The sequence below is a fragment of the Aethalodelphis obliquidens genome, unplaced genomic scaffold (assembly GCF_003676395.1).
Source record: "Aethalodelphis obliquidens isolate GAN/ISIS:26980383/991018 unplaced genomic scaffold, ASM367639v1 scaffold43, whole genome shotgun sequence".
NCBI lineage: Eukaryota > Metazoa > Chordata > Mammalia > Artiodactyla > Delphinidae > Aethalodelphis > Aethalodelphis obliquidens.
In genome coordinates this window covers 10,953,833-10,976,992 of record NW_020837987.1, presented here as the reverse complement: position 1 = coordinate 10,976,992, position 23,160 = coordinate 10,953,833, and the positions used below count along the sequence as shown (strand labels likewise).

General features: G+C 52.4%; 1 protein-coding gene across 2 annotated transcripts; it reads right to left on the bottom strand.

The window, feature by feature from the left end:
* Nucleotides 1–1,033: 1,033 nt before the first annotated feature.
* PVR (PVR cell adhesion molecule) lies at nt 1,034–15,926 on the bottom strand. Of its 2 annotated transcripts, XM_027079789.1 has the most exons (8): nt 15,626–15,920; nt 12,494–12,853; nt 10,099–10,404; nt 8,548–8,665; nt 5,168–5,316; nt 4,121–4,249; nt 2,333–2,364; nt 1,034–1,699 (listed from the first exon to the last, which is right to left on the bottom strand). In XM_027079789.1, exons 1-8 carry the CDS (start codon nt 15,705–15,707, stop codon nt 1,628–1,630), a joined length of 1,248 nt encoding a protein of 415 aa, XP_026935590.1. In that variant the 5' UTR covers nt 15,708–15,920; the 3' UTR covers nt 1,034–1,627. The 2 variants fall into 2 exon arrangements, with proteins under 2 accessions (XP_026935590.1, XP_026935592.1); XM_027079791.1 differs by lacking the exons at nt 1,034–1,699; nt 2,333–2,364; nt 4,121–4,249; nt 5,168–5,316 and adding an exon at nt 7,877–8,299 and having other exon boundaries at nt 15,626–15,926.
* Nucleotides 15,927–23,160: the final 7,234 nt, after the last annotated feature.

The window sequence follows — 23,160 nt, the reverse complement described above, 5'->3', positions numbered from 1 at the left end:
GTTAATCTTGAATTGTCCAGGTGGGCCCTAAATGTCATCACAAGGGTCCTTATAGGGGAAAGAGGGAGGCAGGAAGGTCAAAGAAGGAAGAGGGCAATGTGATGATGTAGCAGCGAGAGAAACAGTGATGTGATGCAGGGCCGTAAGCCAGGGAAGGCCAGCCGCCTTTAGAAGCTGGAAAGGCAAGGAAAGGGCCTCTCCCCTGGAGCCTCCAGAAGGAACCAGCCCTGCCGACACCTTGATCTCAGCCCCCTGAGACTCGCTTCAGAATTGTGGCCTCCAGAACTGTAAACAAATAATTTCGTGTTTTTTCAAGCCACCAAGTTTGTGGTAATACAATTCCCCTGTCTAAAGGGCACAGTTCAATGGTTTTTGGGTATATTACGTTATTAATTTTTAAAAGTTGGGGTAGCATAGAGATGACAAAAATGATCTTTGGTGTTAGTTGCAAAAAGATTACGACTTATTGAAGGCTCAGATGGTGGTTAGCATTTTTTAGCCATAAAGCATTTTAAAACCGAGGTGTGTACATTGTTTTTAGACATGATGCTATTGCACACTTAATAGACTACAGTATAGTGTAAACATAACTTTTTTTTTTTTCTGTTTAGCTGTGCCGCATGGCTTGTGGGATCTCAGTTGCCTGACCAGGGATTGAACCCGGGCCATGGCAGTGAAAGCGCTGAATCCTAACCGCTAGACCGTCAGGGAATTCCCATCATGACTTTTATATGCACTGGGAAACCAAAAAATCCACGGGACTTGCTTTATCGCGATAGTCCGGAACTGACCCCGCGATATCTCCGAGGTATGCCTGTATTTTGTAGTTAAAAGAATTGAAAAAAGAGAGAGAGAGAGAGAAGTAAGACATGCTCCCCCCTGGTGTCTGAGAACCCTGGGGATTCGTGTCCTCGTGGCCCTCTTGATCCAAGGTCTTCCCTCCACGCCTTCGGTTCTGTCTCACATGGTGACGGTCCATGCAAAACTCTGTCCCTCCTCAGTTCCCACAAAAGGTCCCCTCGCACACAGCCACTTGAGGTGTAATAAATAAACTTTAATGAGGTGTTTGGGGGCTGGGGACGGACAAGGGGTTTATGTGGCAGCAAGGCAACCAGTCTCCCTTTGTGTCCCTGACGCTGTGGAGCCCCACTGGCCTTGTCACCCCCTTACCACTCCCATGCTGCTGGGTCGCATCTCTTTCCCGTCCTTCTCTGTTCTGCCTTCTCCCATCTGCCTAGAGAGAAGCCCCAACCCTTCTCAATTTCTCTTGCAGAGTGGCTCATGCCCTGCATTCTGCCCCAAGGTCTCTATCTCTCTAAGGTATTTTCTCCAACAGACAGTTTGAACTCTCTGTCACACTTGCAGTGTAGTAATCCGTGACCGTGTGTAAACAGCATTCCTGAGTTCTGTGACTCCTTACACGGAGTCACTCAACCTGAGCGTTGGTCTTGAGGACCCCTGAACTGTGTTGTGAGGCAGAGGGGACACTCTTGAGGTCTGGCACGGGAAGGGTGGCCGGTGTCTTTGGAGGGAGACGTCATCCATGGAGGTGGGGTGGGTGTCCAGCTGCGAGGCCCACTTCCTCACCAGCTCCAGTGAGGACTCTCTCTGTTCAGTGCCGATGCTGTCACCTCGTGCCCTCTGTCGGTGGATCCTGGGGAGAGCTGGCATTACAGCCAACAGCTGAATAGATGACATTCTGGAAGGGGGAATACACAACCTTTAGCCTCAGGCCCTTCCAAAACAATGCTTCCTGCTGAAGCCCAGCATGCAAAGAGCTGCAGGCCTGCGCCTCTCCCCGCCCCTGGAAGCCAGGGCAGCACTTCTCCAGGTGTGGTCATGAGTAGGGAGGGGAGGGACGGGGTGCCTATGAAAATTCAGGTCCCCAGGTGCCAGCACAGACCCACCAGACCACTCTCAGCGGGTGGAGCCCAGGAACCTGCAGTATGTATGTATGTATTTATTCATGCATGCATGCGTGCCAGCCATACCGTGTGGCCTGTGGGATCTTAGTTCCCAGACCAGGGATTGAACCCGGGCCCTCGGCAATGAGATCACGGAGTCCTAACCACTGGACCGCCAGGGAGTTCCTGGAACCTGCGTTTCAGGAAACCTTACGGGGATTCTGCCCAGCAGGAAGGGTTTGGGAACTGATGCTCGAGGCCTTTGAAGAAAAGATCCAGGACCTGACTCCTGAGGCCGTGCTGACTTTTGGTTAAGTGCTGCAGGTGCCCAGAGAGGCCTGGCCCCTCCTTGGGAAAGCCCACAGTGATTAATCTGTGGTTCATGCAGAATTCCCCCATACCCTTCTCAGCTCCATCACCACACCTACCCCATTAGCAGACGAGCTGCGCAGGTTCCAACCTGAGGAGACAGGAGGAGAAGTGGTCAGAAGTGAATGACAATGCTGGAAGGTATGGGAAGAAGGCACGTGTGGGTGACCAGGCCCCCTGAACTCTAGGTCCTGGCTCTGCTACTGATGTGGGGGAATCGCTTCCCCGAATGGTTTCTACGTGTATAAAACACAACTGGGGTATAGGCTTCATCTAGTTATTCATTCAGTTATTAAGTATACATAAATATTTACTGAGCGCAGGCTCTGGAACCAGATGGAAGGGTTCAAATCCCAGCTCTGTCCTTTAGCAGCTGTGTGACCATGGGTAATTGACTTAACCTCTCTGTGCCTCAGTTTCCTCAACCATCAAACAGGGATTTATTCAGCAAATAGAAAATGTCTACTTTGTGCCAGGTGCATTCTAGGTGCTGGGGATATGGACGTGGTGAGCAAAATCGACAAAGATCCCTCTTCTCGTGGTGCCTGTGGTACCAACAATAGGCGTATGAGTAATAGTGATAATAATCATAGCTTCTGTGTACACCCAGTGTGTGGCTTACAGGGTGCCAAATGCTGCACTAAGTACTGTACCTATATTATAAGGTACAGGCACTCCCATTTCACAGAGGAGGAAACTGAGTCAGAGAGAGTAAGGCATTTGCCCATGGTGACGCAATGAAGTGGTAGAGTGTGGGCTTAGATACACGTAGTCTGGCTCTGGACGTCATGCGTTCAGCAAACACTTACTCAAATGCCTCTTTTGTGCCCGACCCTGTGGTAGGTGGTGCTGAGGACATAGCCATGACCATGACACTTCTAGCTCTGCCCTCCTGGGGCTCCCAGTCCACTGGAGAGACAGACAAGTCCCCACACAGTGATGTCCCTGAGTGGGCAAGGCTGGGGTGGGGGAGCCCAGAGCAGGTGCTTGGCTCATTTCGGGAAAGATCAGGGAGGGCTTCCTGGAGGAGGGGGCCTCCCGCTGGGATGTGAGGAGGCCATTTTGTTTAGTGGTTGAAGGAACAAAGCTTTGTAGCCAACAGAACTGCCTTCTACTCTTGACTTTCCAGCTGTGTGCCAGCTGGCAGGTGACATCACCTCTCTGAGCAAACATTTCCTCATCTGTAAAATGGGCTTAGAGCGGGACTCTCTTTGCAGGGTGGTTGTGAGCATTCAAGGGGGTTGTGCGCAGAAAGTGCCTGGCATGGAGAAAGTGCTCAGCAAAATGTAGCTCTTTTGATTACAGAATTAGCTGCAGGGCTTTGGCAGAGGGAGCTGTGGGGATGCTGCTCCAGGCAGCAGAACAGGCTTGCAAAGCCGTTGAGGTGAGAGAACATCAGATCCTTTTAGAGCTCGGGATCGGGGCACCAGTTCCTGCCACCCCCCTCCTTTCCATGAGAGCAGGGAGGGAGCCAGTCGTGAGCAAGACAGAGGGAAGAAAGCTGGGGTGGGGGTTAAATGTTATTCCACCCTCCATCCATCCGGCAGGAGCTCCTGCGTCACCTGGATTAAAAGCCAAATCCTTACTGTGGCCTTTGAGGATCTACAGGCGCTGCTCCCACTGTGTAAAATGAATCACTGATCCAGTGAATCAAACTGCCTGGTCTCAGTGTCCTCGTCTGTCGAATGAGAGAACCTCATGGTATTGGGGTGAGGATTCAGTGAGAGGCTGCCACGTGGAAGGCTTAGTGCAGAGCCTGGCACATAGTAGGTGCTCAATTATGTTAGCTGTGGTGATGTTCATTTATGGCAGACAGGCGGGGGATGTTGCAAAAAAAGGGGACTCACAGAAGTTTCTGGATTTCCGGAAATAAATCAGGAGCCCCAGCAGGAGTAGACCAACCAGGATGATAGTGATAGTCAGGATGATAATGCTCTCAGGGGACAAGCCTGAATGTGATGGCTCCCTGGGAAGTCCTGCAGGAAGAGAAGGAAGGAGAGATTTAAGATGAGAGACTTTGGGCTTTTTACCTGCCCCCAAAATATTACCCTTCGTTTTTTAAGGAAGCTACCACTCTGCTTCCCTCAGTCTATATGGTTTAGGTGGACTTGACCCCACCCTCTGGTTCCTAGGATGGGACTTTGACCTGGGCCTGGCCAATCAGAGCATTCCATTCTCCCTGGCTACTGTGATTGGTTCATGGGGGTGGGGGTGTTCTGTGACTTAAGTTGAGCCAATGAGAGCCAGCCCTGGGATTTTGGCTAGATTACTGAAAGTGGTGTATTCTTTCCCTTGGGATTTCTAAACTGGTGGGCTGTGAGCCTGTAGCTGCTGAGGACCATCTTACCTTCCTGAGGGGAAAGGCTGCCAGAGAATAAAGCCAGCATAGAGAAAAGCAGAGACAAGAGAGGTCGAGAAAAGCAGAGACAAGAGAGGTCAAGAAAAGTTCCTGGGTTACATAGTTGGAGCACCTGGATCTAACCATACCTGAAGGTGTCTTTCCAATAACGTCCCATTTTTGCTTGAACTATTTTGAGTTGTGCTTCTATCAACTGCAAATGATAGAGTTCTGTCTAATACACTTGGAAAGGCCTTCCTGAGTCCATTGGGAAAAGGCATCACGCAACTACCCCAGCCTGGGTTTGCAGAGGGGCTGTGTCCAGGTGGCTATACAGTGGTTCCAATGGTACAGATGTTGAGTTAACAGAGAGTAAAGCTGATCCCGTTGAACCTTCCGTGAGGGGGCTTAGGGGAAGGATGGGCGCTAGAGAGCATTCTTGTGGCTGAGGGACTCATTTAACCAGGGACCACCTCTAAACTCCTCCTTCAGAGGGAATCCTACCGCGATTTCCTCTTTTGATCTTTCTGTTCTCCCCACCCAGGGGGCTTCTTACCTGTGACCAGGACGGTCACTTCTGCCTGGCCAGTCCCTAGGGCGTTGGTGACAAGGCAGATGAAAGTCGTGTTGATGGACTCGTCCACGGTATGGATCAGGAGCTGGGCACCCTGGGCCACAACAGAGGGTGGCAGGGGTCCCATGATCCTAGGAGAGACAGATGGGTGAGGAAGTGGCCTCAGCTGGAGGCCTAGAATAACAGGTGATGGGGCACTCACTGTATGCCGGGAATACAGAAACCCTCACGCCATCTACAGTACAAGTTGAGAGCAAGCCTGGAGTTCCCCCAGCTCTGCCTCTCACACTCCCATCCAGCCAATTGGCAGATCCTGTCTGCCCCACCTTCAGAATCTAGCCTGAGTCTGACGACTCCTCAGGGCCTGAGCAGAGGCCCGAATGAGGTGAGGGTGAGCCGTGTGGGTACCGATGGGAAGAGCATTCCAGGCATAGGGAACAGCATATGTGAAGACCCTGAGGTGAGAGCATAACTGTAGTGTTTGAGGATCTACAAGGAGACCACTGTGGATATAGAGGCGAGAGCAAAGGACCACGGCCACCACCCTGGTCTGTTCCCCCTACTCCTGGGGGAACCTTCTCACTGGGCTCCCTATTTCCACCCCCACTCCCACCCCGCTCTGTCCCCCACTCAGCATCTGAGAGACCTTGTTAGAACTAAGTCAGCTCGGGGACTTCCCCGGTGGCGCAGTGGTTAAGAATCTGCCTGCCAGTGCAAGGGACACGGGTTCAAAGAAGCCCGAGCACCGCAACTAAGAGCAGCCCCTGCTCGCCGCAACTAGAGAAAGCCCGCGTGCACCAACGGAGACCCAATGCAGCCAAAAATAAATAAAATAAAAAAAATTATATATGTAAAAAAAGAACTAAGTCAGCCCAAGTCCCTCCTCTGTCCAGAGCCCTCCAGTAAAGGAGAATTCCTTAGCACGGGCACAGGTCCCACACAAGCTGGCTCCCTGATGCCACTGACCCCTTTGCTCTCGCCTCTATATACGTGGTAGCCTATTTGTTGATCCTCGAACACTCCAGTTATGTTCCCACCTCAGGGTCTTCGCATATGCTGTTCCCTATGCCTGGAATGCCCTTCCCATCGGTACCCATACCGCCCGCCCTCACCTCCTTCAGGCCTCTGTTCAGATGTCACCTTTGTAACGCCTTCCTTGGCCACCCTCTTTCAACTGCAGTGACCCCCTTCTCACCCTCCTCCTCTGCTTTATCTTTTCCATGGCATTTATCACCACCTGACACACACTGTTCTTGACAACGTTATCTTGTTTACTTTTTAAAATTAAAAAAATATATTTTATTTTGGCCACGCCCTGAGGCTTGTGGGATCTTAGTCCCCCGACCAGGGATTGAACCCTGGGCCCCTGCAGTGAAAGCGCAGAATCCAAACCACTAGACCACCAGGGAATTCCCATGTTACCTTGTTGAACTGTTTCTCTCCCCCATCGGAATGGGAGCTCTGAGAGGGGAGGGAATTTGGTCTATTTTATTTACCAAGGTTTGTGGGTCAACAGCGTCTGGCACATAGTGAGCAGTCAAGAAACACTGGTTTAATGGATGGAGGAGACGCAGGCATGGGTTTGGGCTGCTGAGCTGGCACGGAAACCCGGCTGTGTGGCTCGTGAGCCTGAATCATGGCGCTTTGGGGCAGGAAGGTTAACGGCCAGCCATCAATACCAATTGAAAGCCTTCGCCCGGCAGTTCCTCTGGCCAACCGTTGAGACACGACCGTGGCTGCCCACAGAGATGGACAGACGGGCATGCTCACCACCATGGCGTTTGCATAGTCGAAAACAGGAGAGCACCTCCGTATCCCCATTTGGGATGGGTTAAATCATTGAAGGGCTCATCTATGATGGAATCTCAGCACCATGAAGAAGGGGGCTGTGGGTATTTTGAAATGCATAGAAGATAAGGACTGTTGGCTAGATGGAGACAGAAATGGACTGATGGGCAGGGATGTGATAAAGAAGTACATGAAAATATCAGAGGGAGAATCCACGTGGTGGGGTTTTGAGTGTTCACTGGAAAATTCTTACAGCTTTTCTGTATGTGTGAAAAATTTCCTCATAAAGTGTTGGGGGAAAATAGATCTATGTGCCTTGACATGGAGAGGTGTTCATGAGATAGAGGAAAATTTTTTTTTTTTTTTTTTTTTTTTGCGGTACGCGGCCCTCTCACTGTTGTGGCCTCTCCCGTTGCGGAGCACAGGCTCCGTACGTGCAGGCTCAGCGGCCATGGCTCACGGGCCCAGCCGCTCCGCGGCACGTGGGATCTTCCCGGACCCGGGCACGAACCCGTGTCCCCTGCATCGGCAGGCGGACTCTCAACCACTGCACCACCAGGGAAACCCGAGGAAAAATTTTTAAATTGTACATACAGCACAGTTTTTGTTTAGAAATATTGGAAAAAAAAGACGGGAAGGATATATAACAACGGGTAACAGTGGAGGCGTTCTGGAGGTGACTGGGTACATGACTACAGGTGCTATTTTCTCCTTTTTACTCATAACCGTATTGTCTAAAGTTTCTACCATGCTAAGTTATTTTTGAAATAAGAAAAAAAGGCCCAATAAAAATTACATAAAACATGGGACTTCCTTGGTGGTGCATTGGATAAGACTCTGCACTCCCAGTGCAGGGCGTTTCGATCCGTGGTTGGGGAACTGGATCCCACATGCCGCAACTAAGAGTTCGCATGCCGCAACTAAGGAGCCCGTGTGCCGCAACTACGACCTGGAGCAAGCAAATAATTAAGTTTAAAAAAATTACATAAAACAATTTACCCCTTTGCCTTTATCTTCCCCCACTTGTAACCCCGGCCTCGGTATGAATTTGAGGAAATTTTCTCATTGCTCTGCCCGTCAGTCAAGAGAACGGGGGCGGGACAGTATTTGCTCTGTGAGCGGTGACTGGGCAGGTAACACGTGACGGCTGGGGAGGTGGCACAGCCCAGAGGTTGGGAGTGAGACGCCGATGGGAGGCTCACCTCTGTGCCCCACGGCTGTGTGCCCGGGCAGATGATGGCAGCTCCTGCGGCCGAGCTAATCTTTAATCCAGGCCTGGCCATGGTGCAGACTCTGCCTGGAGTGTGGGGATCACGTGGCTTCAAGCTAAGTACAGCAGGCATGCCGTAAAGAGCAGGTGTGTCAGCACACCTGGACTAAAGCACCTCCTAAACTCTGCACGTGCAAGACAGACATTTTCCTGGGGGCCTCCAGTTAACTGCTTGCTCTCTTTTTACTTTCCTGCCTACACCTTCCTCCCTCAGACCCAGGAGTCGAGGTCCCCAACCCCCTCATCGCTCAGAACCCAGGGAGCTGGGTTCCCAGCCCCTCCTCCCTCTGACCCAGGAACTCACGTGTTCCAGTTGTAGCCTGTGGGCTCTGGTTTGCTGCGGACATCACAGTGCAGGGAGGCCTCACTACGGCCGATGTACCAGTTGCCATCATAGCCGGATATGGAGACCTCGGGGGGGTCTGGGGGAAACAGATACACAGGCTCAGAGACAGAGAGCCTTCGGAGGGGCCTAAAGATAGTTGGGATTCATGTCACAACAGGAAAAGGGCCTTGGTGGGTTTTGGGGAACAGCTCAAGGTGGAGAGGCCTCCGAGGGGTCTGGGGAGATGGGTTCTACCCCCCGGCTCCGAGAATAGAAGTCTGGGAGTCCTCAGCAGGGTGCCAGGAGGTGGGGCACAGAGAGGGCTTCTCAGGACCTGCTTCTCTCTACTGGTTTTCCTGGGTAAAGCCAGATCCTGGTGTGCCTGGGCTGTCCTGTGAGAAGAGGCCTCCTTGGCGCTCATAATACACAGGAGTATATTCAAGGCTCTGATAAGTCCTGCAGGAAAGAATCCTGGATGACCCTGTTTCAGCCTGCTGCTTATCCAACTCAAATGTGATCGACAGGGGAGATTTTCAAAGTCCCCAGAGGGAAGGCCAATGAGACAGGGTGTTTGTGTGTGTGTGAGGTGGGGGGGTGCTGAGGGAATCAGTACAGCACCTACTGGGGAGGGAGTATTCGGTATAGACAGTGATGGGAGGACACAGCCCATAGACGAGCCAGTGTAGACAACAGTGGGCTAGAGAGAAGTATAGACTACACTGGAGCCAGTGTAGACCTCTCTCCAGGGGATCCATTGTAGACAATGTTGTGGGTCGGTGTGAGAGAGTGCCTGGGAGAACCCGTGTAGAAAATGCAGGCTTTCAGTGCAGCAGTGGTCACGGGCACCTCTCTAGACAACACAGGGAACAGTGCCAACTCCCCACAGCTGGTGGCCTACGTGACTGGTGTAGACAGTGAGGGCAGCGCTGTCTGGGACCCAGAGGAGCCAGTGTAGATGGTTGGTAAGGCAGGGTAGAAACGGACAAGGGAGTTGGTGTAGATGGTGGGGAATTGGTGTAGCAGTGTGCACAAGGTCAGTGTGGCCAGTTGCCCAGGGAAGCAGGTGTAGGCACTGTGTGTAGACTGGCCTCAGAGGAGCCCATACGGGGCGTCAGTGTAGGCAGTGGCCAGGGTAGACAATCGGGGAGCAGTGTGGACTGTGGCCTGAGAAGCTGGTCTAGGCCTTTCCTGGCAGCCCAGTGGTTAAGACTCTGTGCTTCCACTGTAGGGGGCACGGGTTCAATCCCTGGTTGGGGAACTAAGATCCCGCATGCCACGTGGTGCAGCCAGAAGAAAAGAAAGAAGAAGCTGGTGTAGACAGTGAAGGACAGTGCCGTTTACGGCCCAGGGGAGCCGGTGTAGGCGATGTGCGGACGGGGGGAGGCAGTAATCAGGGAAGCCAGTGAGGATGATGGGGGTGATGTTGGAAGTGGCCTGGGTGGGGTGGGGGGTCAGTGTAGACAGTGGTGGGGGAGGGTAGAGACAGCCCGGCAGACCCTCCTGTCATTGCTCACACTTGGGTCCACTCACAGGGCACGCTGAGGGTCATGGGCAGTACCACCCGCTCCTCGAAGCTCTCGTGCTCCACTCTGCAAGTGACATTCTTGCCATCCACATGGCTGGAAGGTATTAAGGTTAAGAGACTGATGACGGTGACAGTGCCGGGCAGGGGCCCTGGCACCTGGCTTGTATTAGCCATCTCGTCGAGGGGCGGGGACCAGGAGATGCGGGCGGGTGGGCGACCCCCCGTGGAGATGCAGTGGGCCACGGGCACAGGCTCCAGGCTGAGCTGGCTGCGTGGGACCTCCCGGGTCTCAGCCTTGTTCTGGGGCTGGGCTGGGGGGAAGAAGCAAAAGGGACGGGTCACTCCTCACCTGCAGTCATTCAACAAACATCTCAGCAGCAGAGGAGGGCGGCTCATTGAGGGGACAGGATGCAGCCAGGTTCAAATCCCAGCTCTGCCCCTGAGCAGTAGGGTGGCCTTGGGCAAGTCCATGCCTCAGTTTCCTTGTCTGTCAACTGGGTGTAATGAGAGGATCGCTGGTGATGAGAATTTGCAGGTAAAGCTCTTAAAATGGTACTTGGCGTGTAGTAAGTGCTCAGTATATGTTATTATTATTGGTAATTGGACACATTGCCTGGCTCTGTGATGGGCAGTGTTGAGGACCCAGCAACGACCGAGACAACCCCACCCCTGCCTTCATGAGGTGGACTTTCCAAGGGGAAGACAGATGTCCCGAGGCAGTGAGGACTCAGAGTGGGCAAGGCTGGGATGGGGGAGCCCAGAAGGGGTGCCTGAATCTGGGGGGCGGGGTTACGGAGGGCTTCATGGAGGAGAGGTAGGGATGAGCCGTGCCCTGGAGGTTCAGAGGGAAAGTGACTGGCTCAAGGTTACACAGGTGTCAGCGACAGAGCTGGACCTCCCCACAAGGTCTGTCTGACTCCAAAACTACCTTGACCATTTCTTTTTTTTTTTTTTGCGGTACGCGGGCCTCTCACTGTCGTGGCCTCTCCTGCTGCGGAGCACAGGCTCCGGTCGCGCAGGCTCAGTGGCCATGGCTCACGGGCCCAGCAGCTCCGCAGCATGTGGGATCTTCCTGGACCGGGGCACGAACCCGTGTCCCCTGTATCGGCAGGCGGACTCTCAACCACTGCGCCACCAGGGAAGCCCCTACCTTGACCATTTCTTAGTCATTCTGGTAATTCCAAGACCTGGGGTTTCACTTGGTTCCTTTCGCCTCAGTACCTGTGTTCTTGTTACTGAAGATTTCTCTTTGACTCATTGGTTCTGTTTTACCCTCATCCTAAATCATAAGACCTGAAGTCCCAAGTTTTCTGAAATGACGACAGTTGCCTTTGGTTGGGTACTGTGTGCCAGGCACTGTTCCAAGCACTTAATCTTTCCTGAGTCATTCATGCAAGGCCTGGGACAGTTCCTGGCACATAAGCAGAAAAGAAACGTCAGCTCTTATTCATCCTCATAGTGGATCTCCATTTCACAGATGAGGGAACGAGGCACAGAGACTTTGTACTCAGCTGTCAAAGGAGGGCCTGTCATGTTTTCCCTGGTGCTCATAAAAATGAACACATGGGGGGCTTCCCTGGTGGCGCCTGCCGATGCGGGGAACACGGGTTCATGACCCGGTTCGGGAGGATCCCACATGCCGCGGAGCGGCTGGGCCCGTGAGCCATGGCCGCAGAGCCTGCACGTCCGGAGCCCGTGCTCCACAGCGGGAGAGGCCACAGCAGTGAGAGGCCTGCGTACCGCAAAAAAAAAAAAAATGAACACATGGTTCCATGACAATGCCAAGGGTGTCCCCGCCCCGCCCCCCGCCCCACTGGGTATCAGAATCCCCTCCTCCCGGTCTGTCTATTTCAACTCTCCCTTCCTCACCAAAGGAAGTAACAATAACTGACCCCCTGTCACCAGCTCACAGAGGCCTCTGCTCTAAGCAGTTCACCTGGATAAACTCCCGGGACCCTCAGGACAGCTTTCTGAAGGCACTGTTGTTACTAAGCCTATTTTACAGATGAGGAAAGGAGGTTCCCAAGCTGGTAGCGGCTTTTCCGCTTTCCAGGGCCCTTCCTGTCCCCACCCCTTTCTCGCACCAGCCACTCCCCCCTGCCCGCTGCCCAGCACCCCCATCCCCTCCATCCCCTCCATCCCCTCCATCCCCTCGGCCCTCAATCTCCAAGAGCTTACTTCCCAGCATCTCTAGTACTCTCTTTTGGTCTTCCAGCCCCTCCCCTCTCTAACCTCCCCTTCTGCATCCCCGCCCCACCATTGCCCGACCTCCTTCTTTTGTCCCCGCGGAATCTCTAATTGGGAGGGACTCTCCCTCCCTCCCGGGCCCTTACCTCTCTTTGCTTACCTCCCTACCCCGCCCCACACCCCTCCCTTTCGGCCCCCCTCCAACCGGCTCACCGAGCACCCGGAGCCAGGTTCGGGCGCTCCTGTCGCCGTTGGGGAACGTGGCGAACTGGCAGGTGTAATTGCCTTCATCTTCGGCGCGCAACCCCCGCACGGCCAGCGATGCGTCTCGCAGCTCCTCGCCTGGCCTGGCGGCCACGAACTCCAACCGGCCGGGCTCCGGGAAGCTGGGGCCCTGGGTGGGGTGGAAGACCGCCACGCTGCGGGAGGCCTCCGCCAGCTTCTGCCGAGTCCAGGTCACCTGCGTCACCGTCACGTTGTGCCCCAGCGGCTGCAGTTTGCACGGCAGCTCTGTGGTGTCGCCCAGGAAGCCGCGCACCTGGGCTGGGGCCAGCACTCCGATTGTCTCGGTCCCTGCGGGGAAACGCGGGGCGAGTCACACCCGGGTGTCCCTGACCTGGATGGGGAGAGGCGCCTGGGAGGTCGCTCACCTGGGTCTTGGAGCCCCTTAGTTGGGAGTGTGTGTGGGGAGGAGGAGGGAGGTGGGGAGGGTCAGTCCGGATCCAGGGATGAGGGTGAGGGCGGCTGGACTGGGTCTGCAACCTGGTCGCTCCCGTTCAGTCGGGCTGTTATTACCGTATTTCCTCTATCTCAGCATTATCACTTTTTAAAATTGTGGTCAAAAAATTAAAATTGCCACTTAAACCATTTTAAAGCGTACAGTTCAGTGGCAGGAAGTACATTCACGATGTTGTGCAACCACCACAAACTTTTTCATCACCCCTGAGTCATCAATTGTAAGATGTCATTTACAGCACGACCCATCCTCAGTGGTTAGAGCAGCCTGGATTTAGAGGTGTGGAAAGGGGAAGAAACTCTAGGTCTTAGAGTACATGAAATAAAGTATTACTGCTATTACTCTTTGCGGACTCAGGTTGGGAAAATGTTTGTAGGGGATCCTAGCACAAGAAGGGAGGTGATCATAGCCCCAGCATTTTGGATCCCCTCAGATCTCTGCTGTGAGGCTTCCGGCAGTTTCCTTAACCTCTCTGATCCTTTTTCCTAGTTTGTAAAATGGGACTAAGAACAGTTAACATTCATGGGTTGCTTACAAAGATCGGGGCTGTTCTGAGCACTTTACACATCTCCCAGCATTCAGGCCTTAAACAGCTCCTTGAGGTAAGCACTACCGTCAGCCCCACTTTAGAGGGAAAGCAAGGCACAGAGTCTTGTGCTCCAGGTCACACAGAGCACAAGTGGCAGAGGTGGATTTGAACCTGGGCCATCTACAATTAAGACCCCTGATCTCTCATCCACCAGGCTCCAGATGAAAATCTTTCTGCCCAGGGCCCCCTGCACACAGTAGGTCCTCAATACGTGTTGGCTTTGATCGATATCAAGAAACACAATGCTGTGCGTCCTTATTAATAATAATAAGGATAAGAACAAGGTGAGAAGGAGTCACGTGCTTTGACTCTCGGTCCTGCTACTCACTAGCTGTGGCCTCTGTGCTGCTGGTTTCACTCCTCTGAGCCTCAGTCTCCTCATCTGTAAAATGGGGGTGGTTATAGCTTAAGAGGGTGTTGGGAGGACTAAATGAGGAAATTTATGTAAAGGGATTAGATATGCCAAGCACCCTATACAGGGGAATATTATAATTATTGTTATGAGGAAGAGGAGGCTGGGAGGTAGTGGACTGGGGTGCTTGGAGTGTGCTGTGTTGAGGGAGGGCACGGTCTGGACACGAGGGGATTGTGGAGCAGTGAGCATGCTAGTCTGGCTTCGAATGCCAGGTCCACCGTGGACACGCTGTGCAGCTCTGGGCAAGTGAGTCTCCTTCTCTGATGAGTCTCCTGGGAACCCCCTTGTTTATGAGCTGCCGACTTAGGCTTCATGGGTGAAAAGAAAACACCCAGGCTTTCAGCAAATTGTCTCTCTGAGAATGACATGTCACCCTTCCAGAAAGCCTTCCACTCTGCCTTCTGTCTGCATCCTCCATGCCCTGGGTCCAAAATCCTGGCTCTAGCAATGACATCCTGATGTGGCTCACCTCTTTTCTTTGGTTTTTCTCCCTCCATGAGGCAAGACCGCTCTGGGCAAGTGAGTCTCCTTCTCCTTCTCTTGATGGCAAGACCGCTATGAGGATGAAACTGGATGAAGTGGCCTTTCTCTGGCTTTGTACTCTGAGTAATAGCTAGGCCCGAGCTCCACTGTGTGCCAGGCACTGGGCTGCTCCCTTAGGTGAGGCCTCCTCCAACCCTCTCCAAGGGCCCATGAGATCCACACTGGGAGCACCAGTAGTTTCATCCCCATTGGTCAGAGGGGGCACGAGAGCCTTGCAGGTTCAAGCTACTTGCCTAAGCTAACCAGCAAGTGAGGGGCAGAGCCTGGCTTGAGACCTTTGGGGACATGGCCAGACTCTGGTTTCCCCAAGCCTGCATTCAGTGTTGTTACTGTTCACCTGAATTATCGTTACCATTATTGTTCTTCTCCAGTGCATCTGACCTAGCTCAGCATCTTCCCAAGACACGTTTTACTAGGTAGGTAGAATTCCACCCCCTGCCCCGTCCCCAACACACATTTTATGGAAACAGAGAGCTTAGGTCACTTTCCTGAGCTCACACATGTATTAAACGCCAAAAGCTATTTTGAGCCCACCGCCGTCTGACATCAGTGCTGTCTCCCCAGTAACTTGGAAGGCTGCCCATAGTAGGAACTCTATAATAAACGTGTGTGAGATGAATGCATGCATGAAGGAACGGCCGTGTCCTTAGAGTCAGACATGTGGGGTCCAACGGCAACGGGGTTATGTGCCGCTGCTCCCTCCCCCCGCATCAAGCATCCTCTGTCATTGTCAGCGGGTTATTGGGGGCTGGGGAGAAGGGTCCGCTTGTAGCGAGCTGGGTCAAGAGGTGTGGTGCCCGGGCGTGCGTGAGTCGCCCTCCATCTTATTTTTTCCCGGAGGCTGGCCCGCCCTGCCCTTCAGAAATCTCCCAAGGTCCGGTGGCTTTCCAGGAAGCCATCAGGAGAGTCCGCCCCGGCCCGGCGTTTCTCCATCCCTGGGGCGGAGGGGAGCACAAAGCGAAGGGCGGTGCGCTCTGCCTTGGGGAGCCCAGGGGGCCGGGCCCAGGCGGGTGGGGAGGGAGAGGGGGAGCAGGGGCCGCTCGACCGCGTGGGGTCACTCACCGGCTCCCGAGGGCGCCCGGGACAGCGACAGCAGGGACAGCAGCAGCAGCGGCGGCCAAGCTAAGGAAGCGGCTCGGGCCATGCTGGGCGCACCGCCGCCTCCTCCGCTCGCCCTGCCAGTCGCGCGGCCGCCGCAGGTCCTGCCCAGGAATCCTGGCGTCACTCAGCCGCCGAAGCCTAGGGGAGGGAAGGGGGAAGTTCTACCCCTTCCCTCCTCAGACTTGCAGCGGGGAAGAAATAGAGAAGAAGTAGAACTGGGCTCCCGGGTCCCCGCCCGCTCCCGGGGCTCCCGCCGAGGCTCCGGTACTGCCCCTCCCTCCGCGCCTGCGCTGACACTTGTCACTAGGGCAACATCACTAGGAGGTGGGTTCTGATTCGAGGAAGCTTCGATATAAGGATCCCCATGTGACAGGCGAGGAAACTGAGGCACGCAGAGAGGTTCAGCGACTTTCTAAAGTTCAAGATTGGCGAGGGACAGAGCAGAGATTCGAGTCTATAATCAGGACAGATCCTGAGTTCCTAAGCTCAAAAGCTTAAATCCCCTGGGTTCTTGTTGGGCAAGTTGCTTCTCCTCCTGAGGCCTCAGTTTTCTCATCTGAAAAATGAACAGGATAACAGCACTCACCTCACGGGAGGGTTTGTAAGACTTAACTGCTTAGCCCAATTCCTGGTACATCGTTTGTACTCAATAAACAGCTATCACAATGACAACAACTGTTGCTTTACAGTGATCACCAAATAATAGTGCTGGTGAGAATGACGGCTCATTCATTTTTCATTCCATAGATATTGAACCAGGCAGCATTCCAGGCACAGGGGATGCAACAGAAAATAAAACAGACAAAAATCCCTGCCTTCACGAAGCCCACCTTCTGTCGGAGGGAAACAGACCATTAACAGACCGATACACAGACCAGCATCATGTCTAGAGGTGATGATGGTTAGGGAGCAACATATAGAAGAGAGAGAGATGAGAGACACCAAGACAGAGACAGAGGAATGAGAGAGGAATGGAGATAAACACACTCAGAGATGGCCCCTGGGAGATGGGGAGAGAGAAAGAGAAAAGACACAAAGATAGAGACACAAGACAGATAGTGACTTGCTGGTCCCCAGCCCTGTTCATCCCAGTCATGATCCCCACTTGGCCCACTAGCAGCTCTGACCCTTGTTCTGTGACATCCCCATATCTTTCTAGAAAATTCCCCCTTTGGACTTTGGCCAGTTTGGAGGGTTCTGTTCCCTGCTGCCCTCTCTGACTTGGCCCCAGAGCCCACTCCTGGCACACAGCTGTGGGTGGGTGGCTCTGATGCATGGTGTCTCTCACTCTGCATGTATGTAGGTGAATTTCTGAATGGAAATGTGGGAGCTGGTCTCTGGGAAATCTCTGTATTTTCTGGCACTCTTGTTCTGGGCCTCTGAGTTATTTCCAAATTGGGGAATTGTGGCCGCTGCTATGCTTCTCCCCTGGACCGTGATGTCACCTCTGGGGTTCCCCCTCCTCCCAGGGCTCCCAGCCACGCTTACTGTGGTTGCAGCAGCCTCCTCTCTGACTCTGGATGGTCAGAGGCTTCCCTCTTTCCCCCCTGCCAATGTTTGGACTTCAGATTTGGGGCCCACCTCACCCCATATTCTGCCTCTTCCCCACTGGACATCTGACTTCTCGGTGACAGGAGTGGGGCCTCTGTCTAAAATCAAATCATTAGAGCCTTGGTCCTGAACAATCCCACGCAATGCAGATGATACAGCCTCCGTTACTGAAGCTCAAAATTGGGGGCGGGGCTGAGGGTCAGGGATGCGGTGAAGGTTAGGGATGAACTCAAAGAGGGGGACAAGAAAAGGGAGGTTCTCAGGGATAAGATGTGGTGAGTGTCAGTAGGAGGGGGAGGGCCTTTGGTGACTGGTATTCCTGGGGAAAAACCCTTTGAGTCAATAAATACTTGGGAAGGCCAAAAGGCCCAGGCTGTCAAAATTGCTGAATTAAATAAAAAGTCTTGCTGCAGGTCTGGGTGAGGCTGGGTGAGGACGTGACGGAGGGAGCTGGGTGCCAGCTGGAATGGGTGGGTTGAGTTAAGGAGGTGTCTGGTTCCCCTGACAGCCCCACTGCTGGCTCCTTTCCACCTCTGAGCCCTGAGGGGTGGTCTGGGGTCTCACTGAAACCACCCTCCTCTGGTTCCCACAGCTCCCTGGGCTCCGCCACCGTGGCCCTTTGCTCTTCGTATTCATTCAATGAATACATATTTATTGAGCACCTACTATGTGCTCGGCCCTGTCCTAAGTGCTGAAGATACAGCAGTGAGCAAGAGACAAAGTTCCTGTCTTCCTGGAGGTACCATGCTGGATGGGAGTTGGGAAGAGAAAGATAATAAAAAAGTAGACAGGTACTCTGTATACCAGGGGATGATAAAAGCTATGAAGGAAAATAAGACACGGTAAGGAGACAAGGAAGAATTTCTCCAATATTCCTCCTTTGTGGCTGCCCAACACTTTTGACTCTACTCCCTCCAGCTTCCCCTGCATGTCCCTCCTTCCCAAGGCAGAAACAAACAAACAAACCAAAAAACCCTCACAGCTTTAGTGTTTCTTTCAGCAGGTACAAGCCTGTGAACTAGGTGTCACCAATTGACTTGCATTTGGAGGGGACAACACAAGCCAGTTCTGAGCAGATGTTTTAAAGTTATGGCCTGGCTCATCCATTGTTCTTCTTCTTTGGTTCCCATAACTACCTGTCCCAGATGGGGCTGCTCCTTCAGCCATGGTCCCAGGACAAAGAATATGTGTGAAGAAGAGACACAGCTGACCTGCTGTCAATGTGTAACATGAGTGAGAAGTTGATGAGCAAATCATCAAGATTTAGGGGTTGTTTGTTATTGCAGCAAAATCCAGTGAAAGCTGACTGATAGAAAAGTCATCTCTGAGATGGGGTGTTGAAACCTAAATGAAGTCAGCTCCATGATTTCCTGGGGATAAAGTATGTCAGACACAGGAAGAAGCAAGTGCAAAGGCCCTGAGGCACAAACCTGCTTGCTGACTTGACAAAGGGGCTGGTGTGGCTGGAGTAGGAAGAGTAATGGGAAGTATGAGGAACAGTTCAGAGAGGTAGGAAGAGGTCAGATGTTATGAGACTTAGTGGGCCATGGTAAGATGTTGATATTTTATGGAGGTGGGAAGACCTTGGAGGGTTTTGAGCTGATTTGATCACACTTGTGTTTTATCTTCCCGGACTGGGCTGGAACCCGCCTCCCCTGCACTGGCAGGCAGATTCTTAACCACTGCGCCACCAGGGAAGTCCCCAGGCTTGTGTTTTAACAGGATCCCTCTGGCTGCCCTGTGGGGAACAGGCTGGAGTGGGTGGCAGGTTGAAGCCAGTGGGGAAGTGACTGCAATGGTCCAGGTGGGAGGTGATGGAGGATCATTGCTGGGTGGTGGAAGGGGAGGTGAGACGAAGCAGTTGGATTTGAATGTAATTTGAAGGTAGAGACCCAGGGAAGGAAAGAAATCATAAAGATCAGAGCAGAAATAAATGAAATAGAAACAAAGAAAACAATAGCAAAGATCAATAAAACTAAAAGCTGGTTCTTTGGGAAGATAAACAAAATTGATAAACCATTAGCCAGACTCATCAAGAAAAAGAGGGAGAGGACTCAAATCATTAAAATTAGAAATGAAAAAGGAGAAGTTACAACAGACACTGCAGAAACACAAAGCATCCTAAGAGACTACTACAAGCAACTCTATGCCAATAAAATGGACAACCTGGAAGAAATGGACAAATTCTTAGAAAGGTATAACCTTCCAAGACTGAACCAGGAAGAAACAGAAAATATGAACAGACCAATCACAAGTAATGAAATTGAAACTGTGATTAATTTCCGCACCCAAAAGAATCACCTGGAAGCTTGTATAGTCAAGCAAATATGAATATATTTCTTTAGTCTTCCCTCCCACATAGAAAAAAAAATAGTAGCATTGTTCTGCCTCCAGCTTTTTACCTGCTTTTATGTCTTTCTACACAAGGACATAGCAAGCTGCCTGATTCATTTATTCATTCATTGGTTTATTTGTTCATTCATTCACAGCTGTACAGCGTTCCATTGCATAAACACGCCATAAACTTTGAACCTGTCCTCAGTGGATGGGCCTTTCAGGTGTTTCCAACTCTTTTCATTTGCAAACATCCTGCCCGGAGTAACTGTGTCCACGCCATTTCCCATGCGTGTGACTGTATCAGTTCCATAGGTTCCTAGACGCTGATTTGCTGGATCAGAGGGCATGTGCACTTGTGGTTTTGGAGGATATTGACAGATTGTCATCCCCTACTCTTGCCAGTGTTTCCTACCCATGGATGCACACGGTAGTGAACTGAAGCTTTTAAAATTGCAGATGTGGGGACTTCCCTGGTGGCGCAGTGGTTAAGAATCTGCCTGCCAATGCAGGGGACGTGAGTTCGATCCCTGGGCTGGGAGGATCCCACGTGCCGCGGAGCAGCTAAGCCCGGGCGACACAGCTACTGAGCCTGCACTCTAGGGCCTGCGTGCCGCAACTACGGAAGCCCATGCTCTGCAAGAGAAGCCACCGCTATGAGAAGCCCGTGCACCACAACGAAGAGTAGACCCCGCTCGCCGCAAAGAAAGCCTGCACGCAGCAACGAAGACCCAATACAGCCAAAAATAAAAAATAAAATTTCAGATGTGAAGTTTTGCCCCAAAGGATTTGATGTAGGAACCTGGAGGCTGGCTGGGAGGGTGGGAAGAGAAAGAGAGGGAGGGAGGGAGGGAGGGAGGGTGGGCAGGAGGCAGAATGGGGCGGGGAGAAAGGCGGCGGTGGGGGGGGGAAGGGGGGACAGAGATGGAGGCTGGGGACAGTGGGGTAGGGGTTGGGGCTCCTGAGTGTGACTCCCTTGGTTCCAATTCCATCTTCACCGACTAATAGCTGGTGATGCTAAGCAACCTATATTGATTCTCTTGCCTCCTTTTTCTCATCTGGAAAATAGGGGATCATAAAAACCTGTGGTGATCGTTAAATAGGTTACTTAGAAATAAGTTCTATGGCTACAAAGGTTATTTATTTTGCTCTCGACAAATGGTAGCTGTTATTACTGGCGTCCCGGGGCTTGGGAGACCACCCTGTATTACCTCGCCGTGCACCCTGGTTAGGAACGACTGCCATGGGCAGCAGAGAGTCATCGAGTTTTATGCAGGGCGAGGACCTCGTGACAGAAGAATCTCATGTTCCTCACGTGGAAAACAGCGATGACAAGCCCTGTTGTCCTGCCCTCTTTGCGGTGTGGGACAGAGGATGGGGTGGTGGGGTTGGAGAGGGTAGAGCTTTAATCTTCTATACTCTGAGGCTAGGCAGGAAAAAGCCGGCAAAGAAACCCCCAAATAACAACCACCTTCCTGTCCTCCCCCAAGAGCTACCAGAGCAGGCACGTCCCCCCTCTCACCTCCCACCAGCCCCCCGAGCCTCACATCCATTTGGGATGTACTGGTGCCTCTCAGTGGTTGTTCCCCTCCATTCTCCCCTTCCAGTTCCAGCAGTTCTCTCACTGCCCATGGAAGGAAATGAGACCTGCCTGCCCCCTCCCAGCCTACTTCTACCCACTGATGACTCATCAGAGCCACACCCTGTGAGGCAGAGTCCAGGTTCTAGAGCCTAGTTTACTAGTTCCTGCATGACCTGGCCCCTGATGGAAGTCTCTTCCTCTCCCCCTTTAAACGTCAGCCAGACGGAAACCCTTGTAATGCTTCTAAACAAACCACGTTTGCTCACCTTCAGGCCAGAACACTTTCCCTCTGTTCTTCACTAGCTAATGGCTCCCACTTCAGGTCACAGGTGAGCCATCCCCTCTTCCAGGAAGCCTTCCCACACTCCCCAGCCTGGGCAATCCCTCCTCAAGTCTCCCCGAGCCCACTGAGCTCTGCTGTCCCAGGCCTGCCCACTCTGAGTTGTCACTTTAGGGATACATCTGTCACCCACTGGGCTGTACGTTCCACGGAGGCAGAACCCAGGGCTGTGCAACTCACAGCTAGGCAGTGACAGTTCGACTTGCTCATCTGTAAAATGGAGCTAATAATAGCATCTACTTTCCAGAGTTTGGGGAAATAAATGGAAATGATGCATTAAAGCCCTTTAGTACAATGTCTGATAAATATCACCTTCATATGTGGCTGCTCTTTTTGTTAATTATCTTAATGTCTTCTCCAGTACAGCTGACCCCTCGCACAGAATGACCTCTTGGACCCCCAGGCTGGATCAGAAAAGCCCTCTCAGGGCTCCCATGTCCCAGCCCTGACTACTCCGGGTTGTCACCATCTGGGGATGGTTCTGTCTCCCCCACTGCACTGTGAGCCCTGGGAGGGCAGGGGTGTGGCTGTGATGGTCCCCTCTGGGTCCCCAGTACTGCCCAGCATAGGACTCCACACAGACCAGTTGCTGGAGGAAGGCGTGTTGAACGAATGAATGAATGACTTTAGTGATTATTTGATCTCTGATTGTTATATGTCCTTTATTCCTCTTTCCTGCTCTAGTATATACCATTATGTTTTCTGTAAATACTGGAATTTAGAGAAAACTTACTCATTAGCTTGTCTGTGTGTGTGTGTGTCTGTGTGTGTGTGTTTATAAGAGAGCGATATGAAGATAGAGATAGAGAGATAGAGTAAGCCTGAGAGAGCTTGAGGAAGAGCCTTTGAGTATGTTTGAAAGAGGAAACTGCTTTTGACTATGCTGTGGGTGGGTGGGAAGGGGTGTGGAGGGCTGAGGACGTGGGCGAGGAATGGGCTGGGTTTTGGAGATCAAATCTGTAAACCGTGAAGGCAGAGACCAAGTCTGTCTTGTTCTTGGCAGTGCTGCCGGCATCTAGCATGAGCCTGCCACGTAGAAGTTGCTCAATACATATTTTTTGAATGAATGAACGAGGCATTCATTCACTGTTAAAATAGCCTAGGAATCTTGCTGTACCTCTGTAATTGTGAAGCACAGTATACTTTGAGCAGGCCTAAAATTCTTTAGATCCCTAGCAGGGAGTAGAGAGATCGTGACACCTGGCTGATGAGCCGGGGAAGCAAATATGGGGGTGCTGACACCACCCTCTTGTCCAAGTTCTCAGCACACATCAACAGTTGATGCAGGTACTCCTTCCTGGGGAGCATGCCAGCAATCAGTAATCTATACAGGGGCTGCCCTGGTGGCGCAGTGGTTGAGAGTCCGCCTGCCGATGCAGGGGACGCGGGTTCGTGCCCCGGTCCGGGAAGATCCCACATGCCGCGGAGCGGCTGGACCCGTGAGCCATGGCCGCTGAGCCTGTGCATCCGGAGCCTGTGCTCCGCAATGGGAGAGGCCACAACAGTGAGGCCCGCGTACCGCAAAAAAAAAAAAAAAATCTATACAGGCACTTTTTCCTGGGGAGAATGGGTAGTTTCCCAGAATTCTTAATACCGATCATTGAGGACCCACTGCCGGTCTATCAAAAATGGTAGTTGAGAGGAAATGTTTTTGTTACCACTGGCAAAATGGATGTGAAAAGTAAGAGT

Excerpts from the sequence above, each read along its gene's own strand:
- PVR (XM_027079789.1), bottom strand. The coding sequence starts at position 15,707 with ATGGCCCGAGCCGCTTCCTTAGCTTGGCCGCCGCTGCTGCTGCTGTCC. Across the intron at positions 12,854-15,625 it reads CCGGGCGCCCTCGGGAGCCG|GGACCGAGACAATCGGAGTG; the intron begins GTGAGTGACCCC and ends GTTTCCCCGCAG. Across the intron at positions 8,666-10,098 it reads CATGACCCTCAGCGTGCCCT|ACCCCCCCGAGGTCTCCATA; the intron begins GTGAGTGGACCC and ends TGTTTCCCCCAG.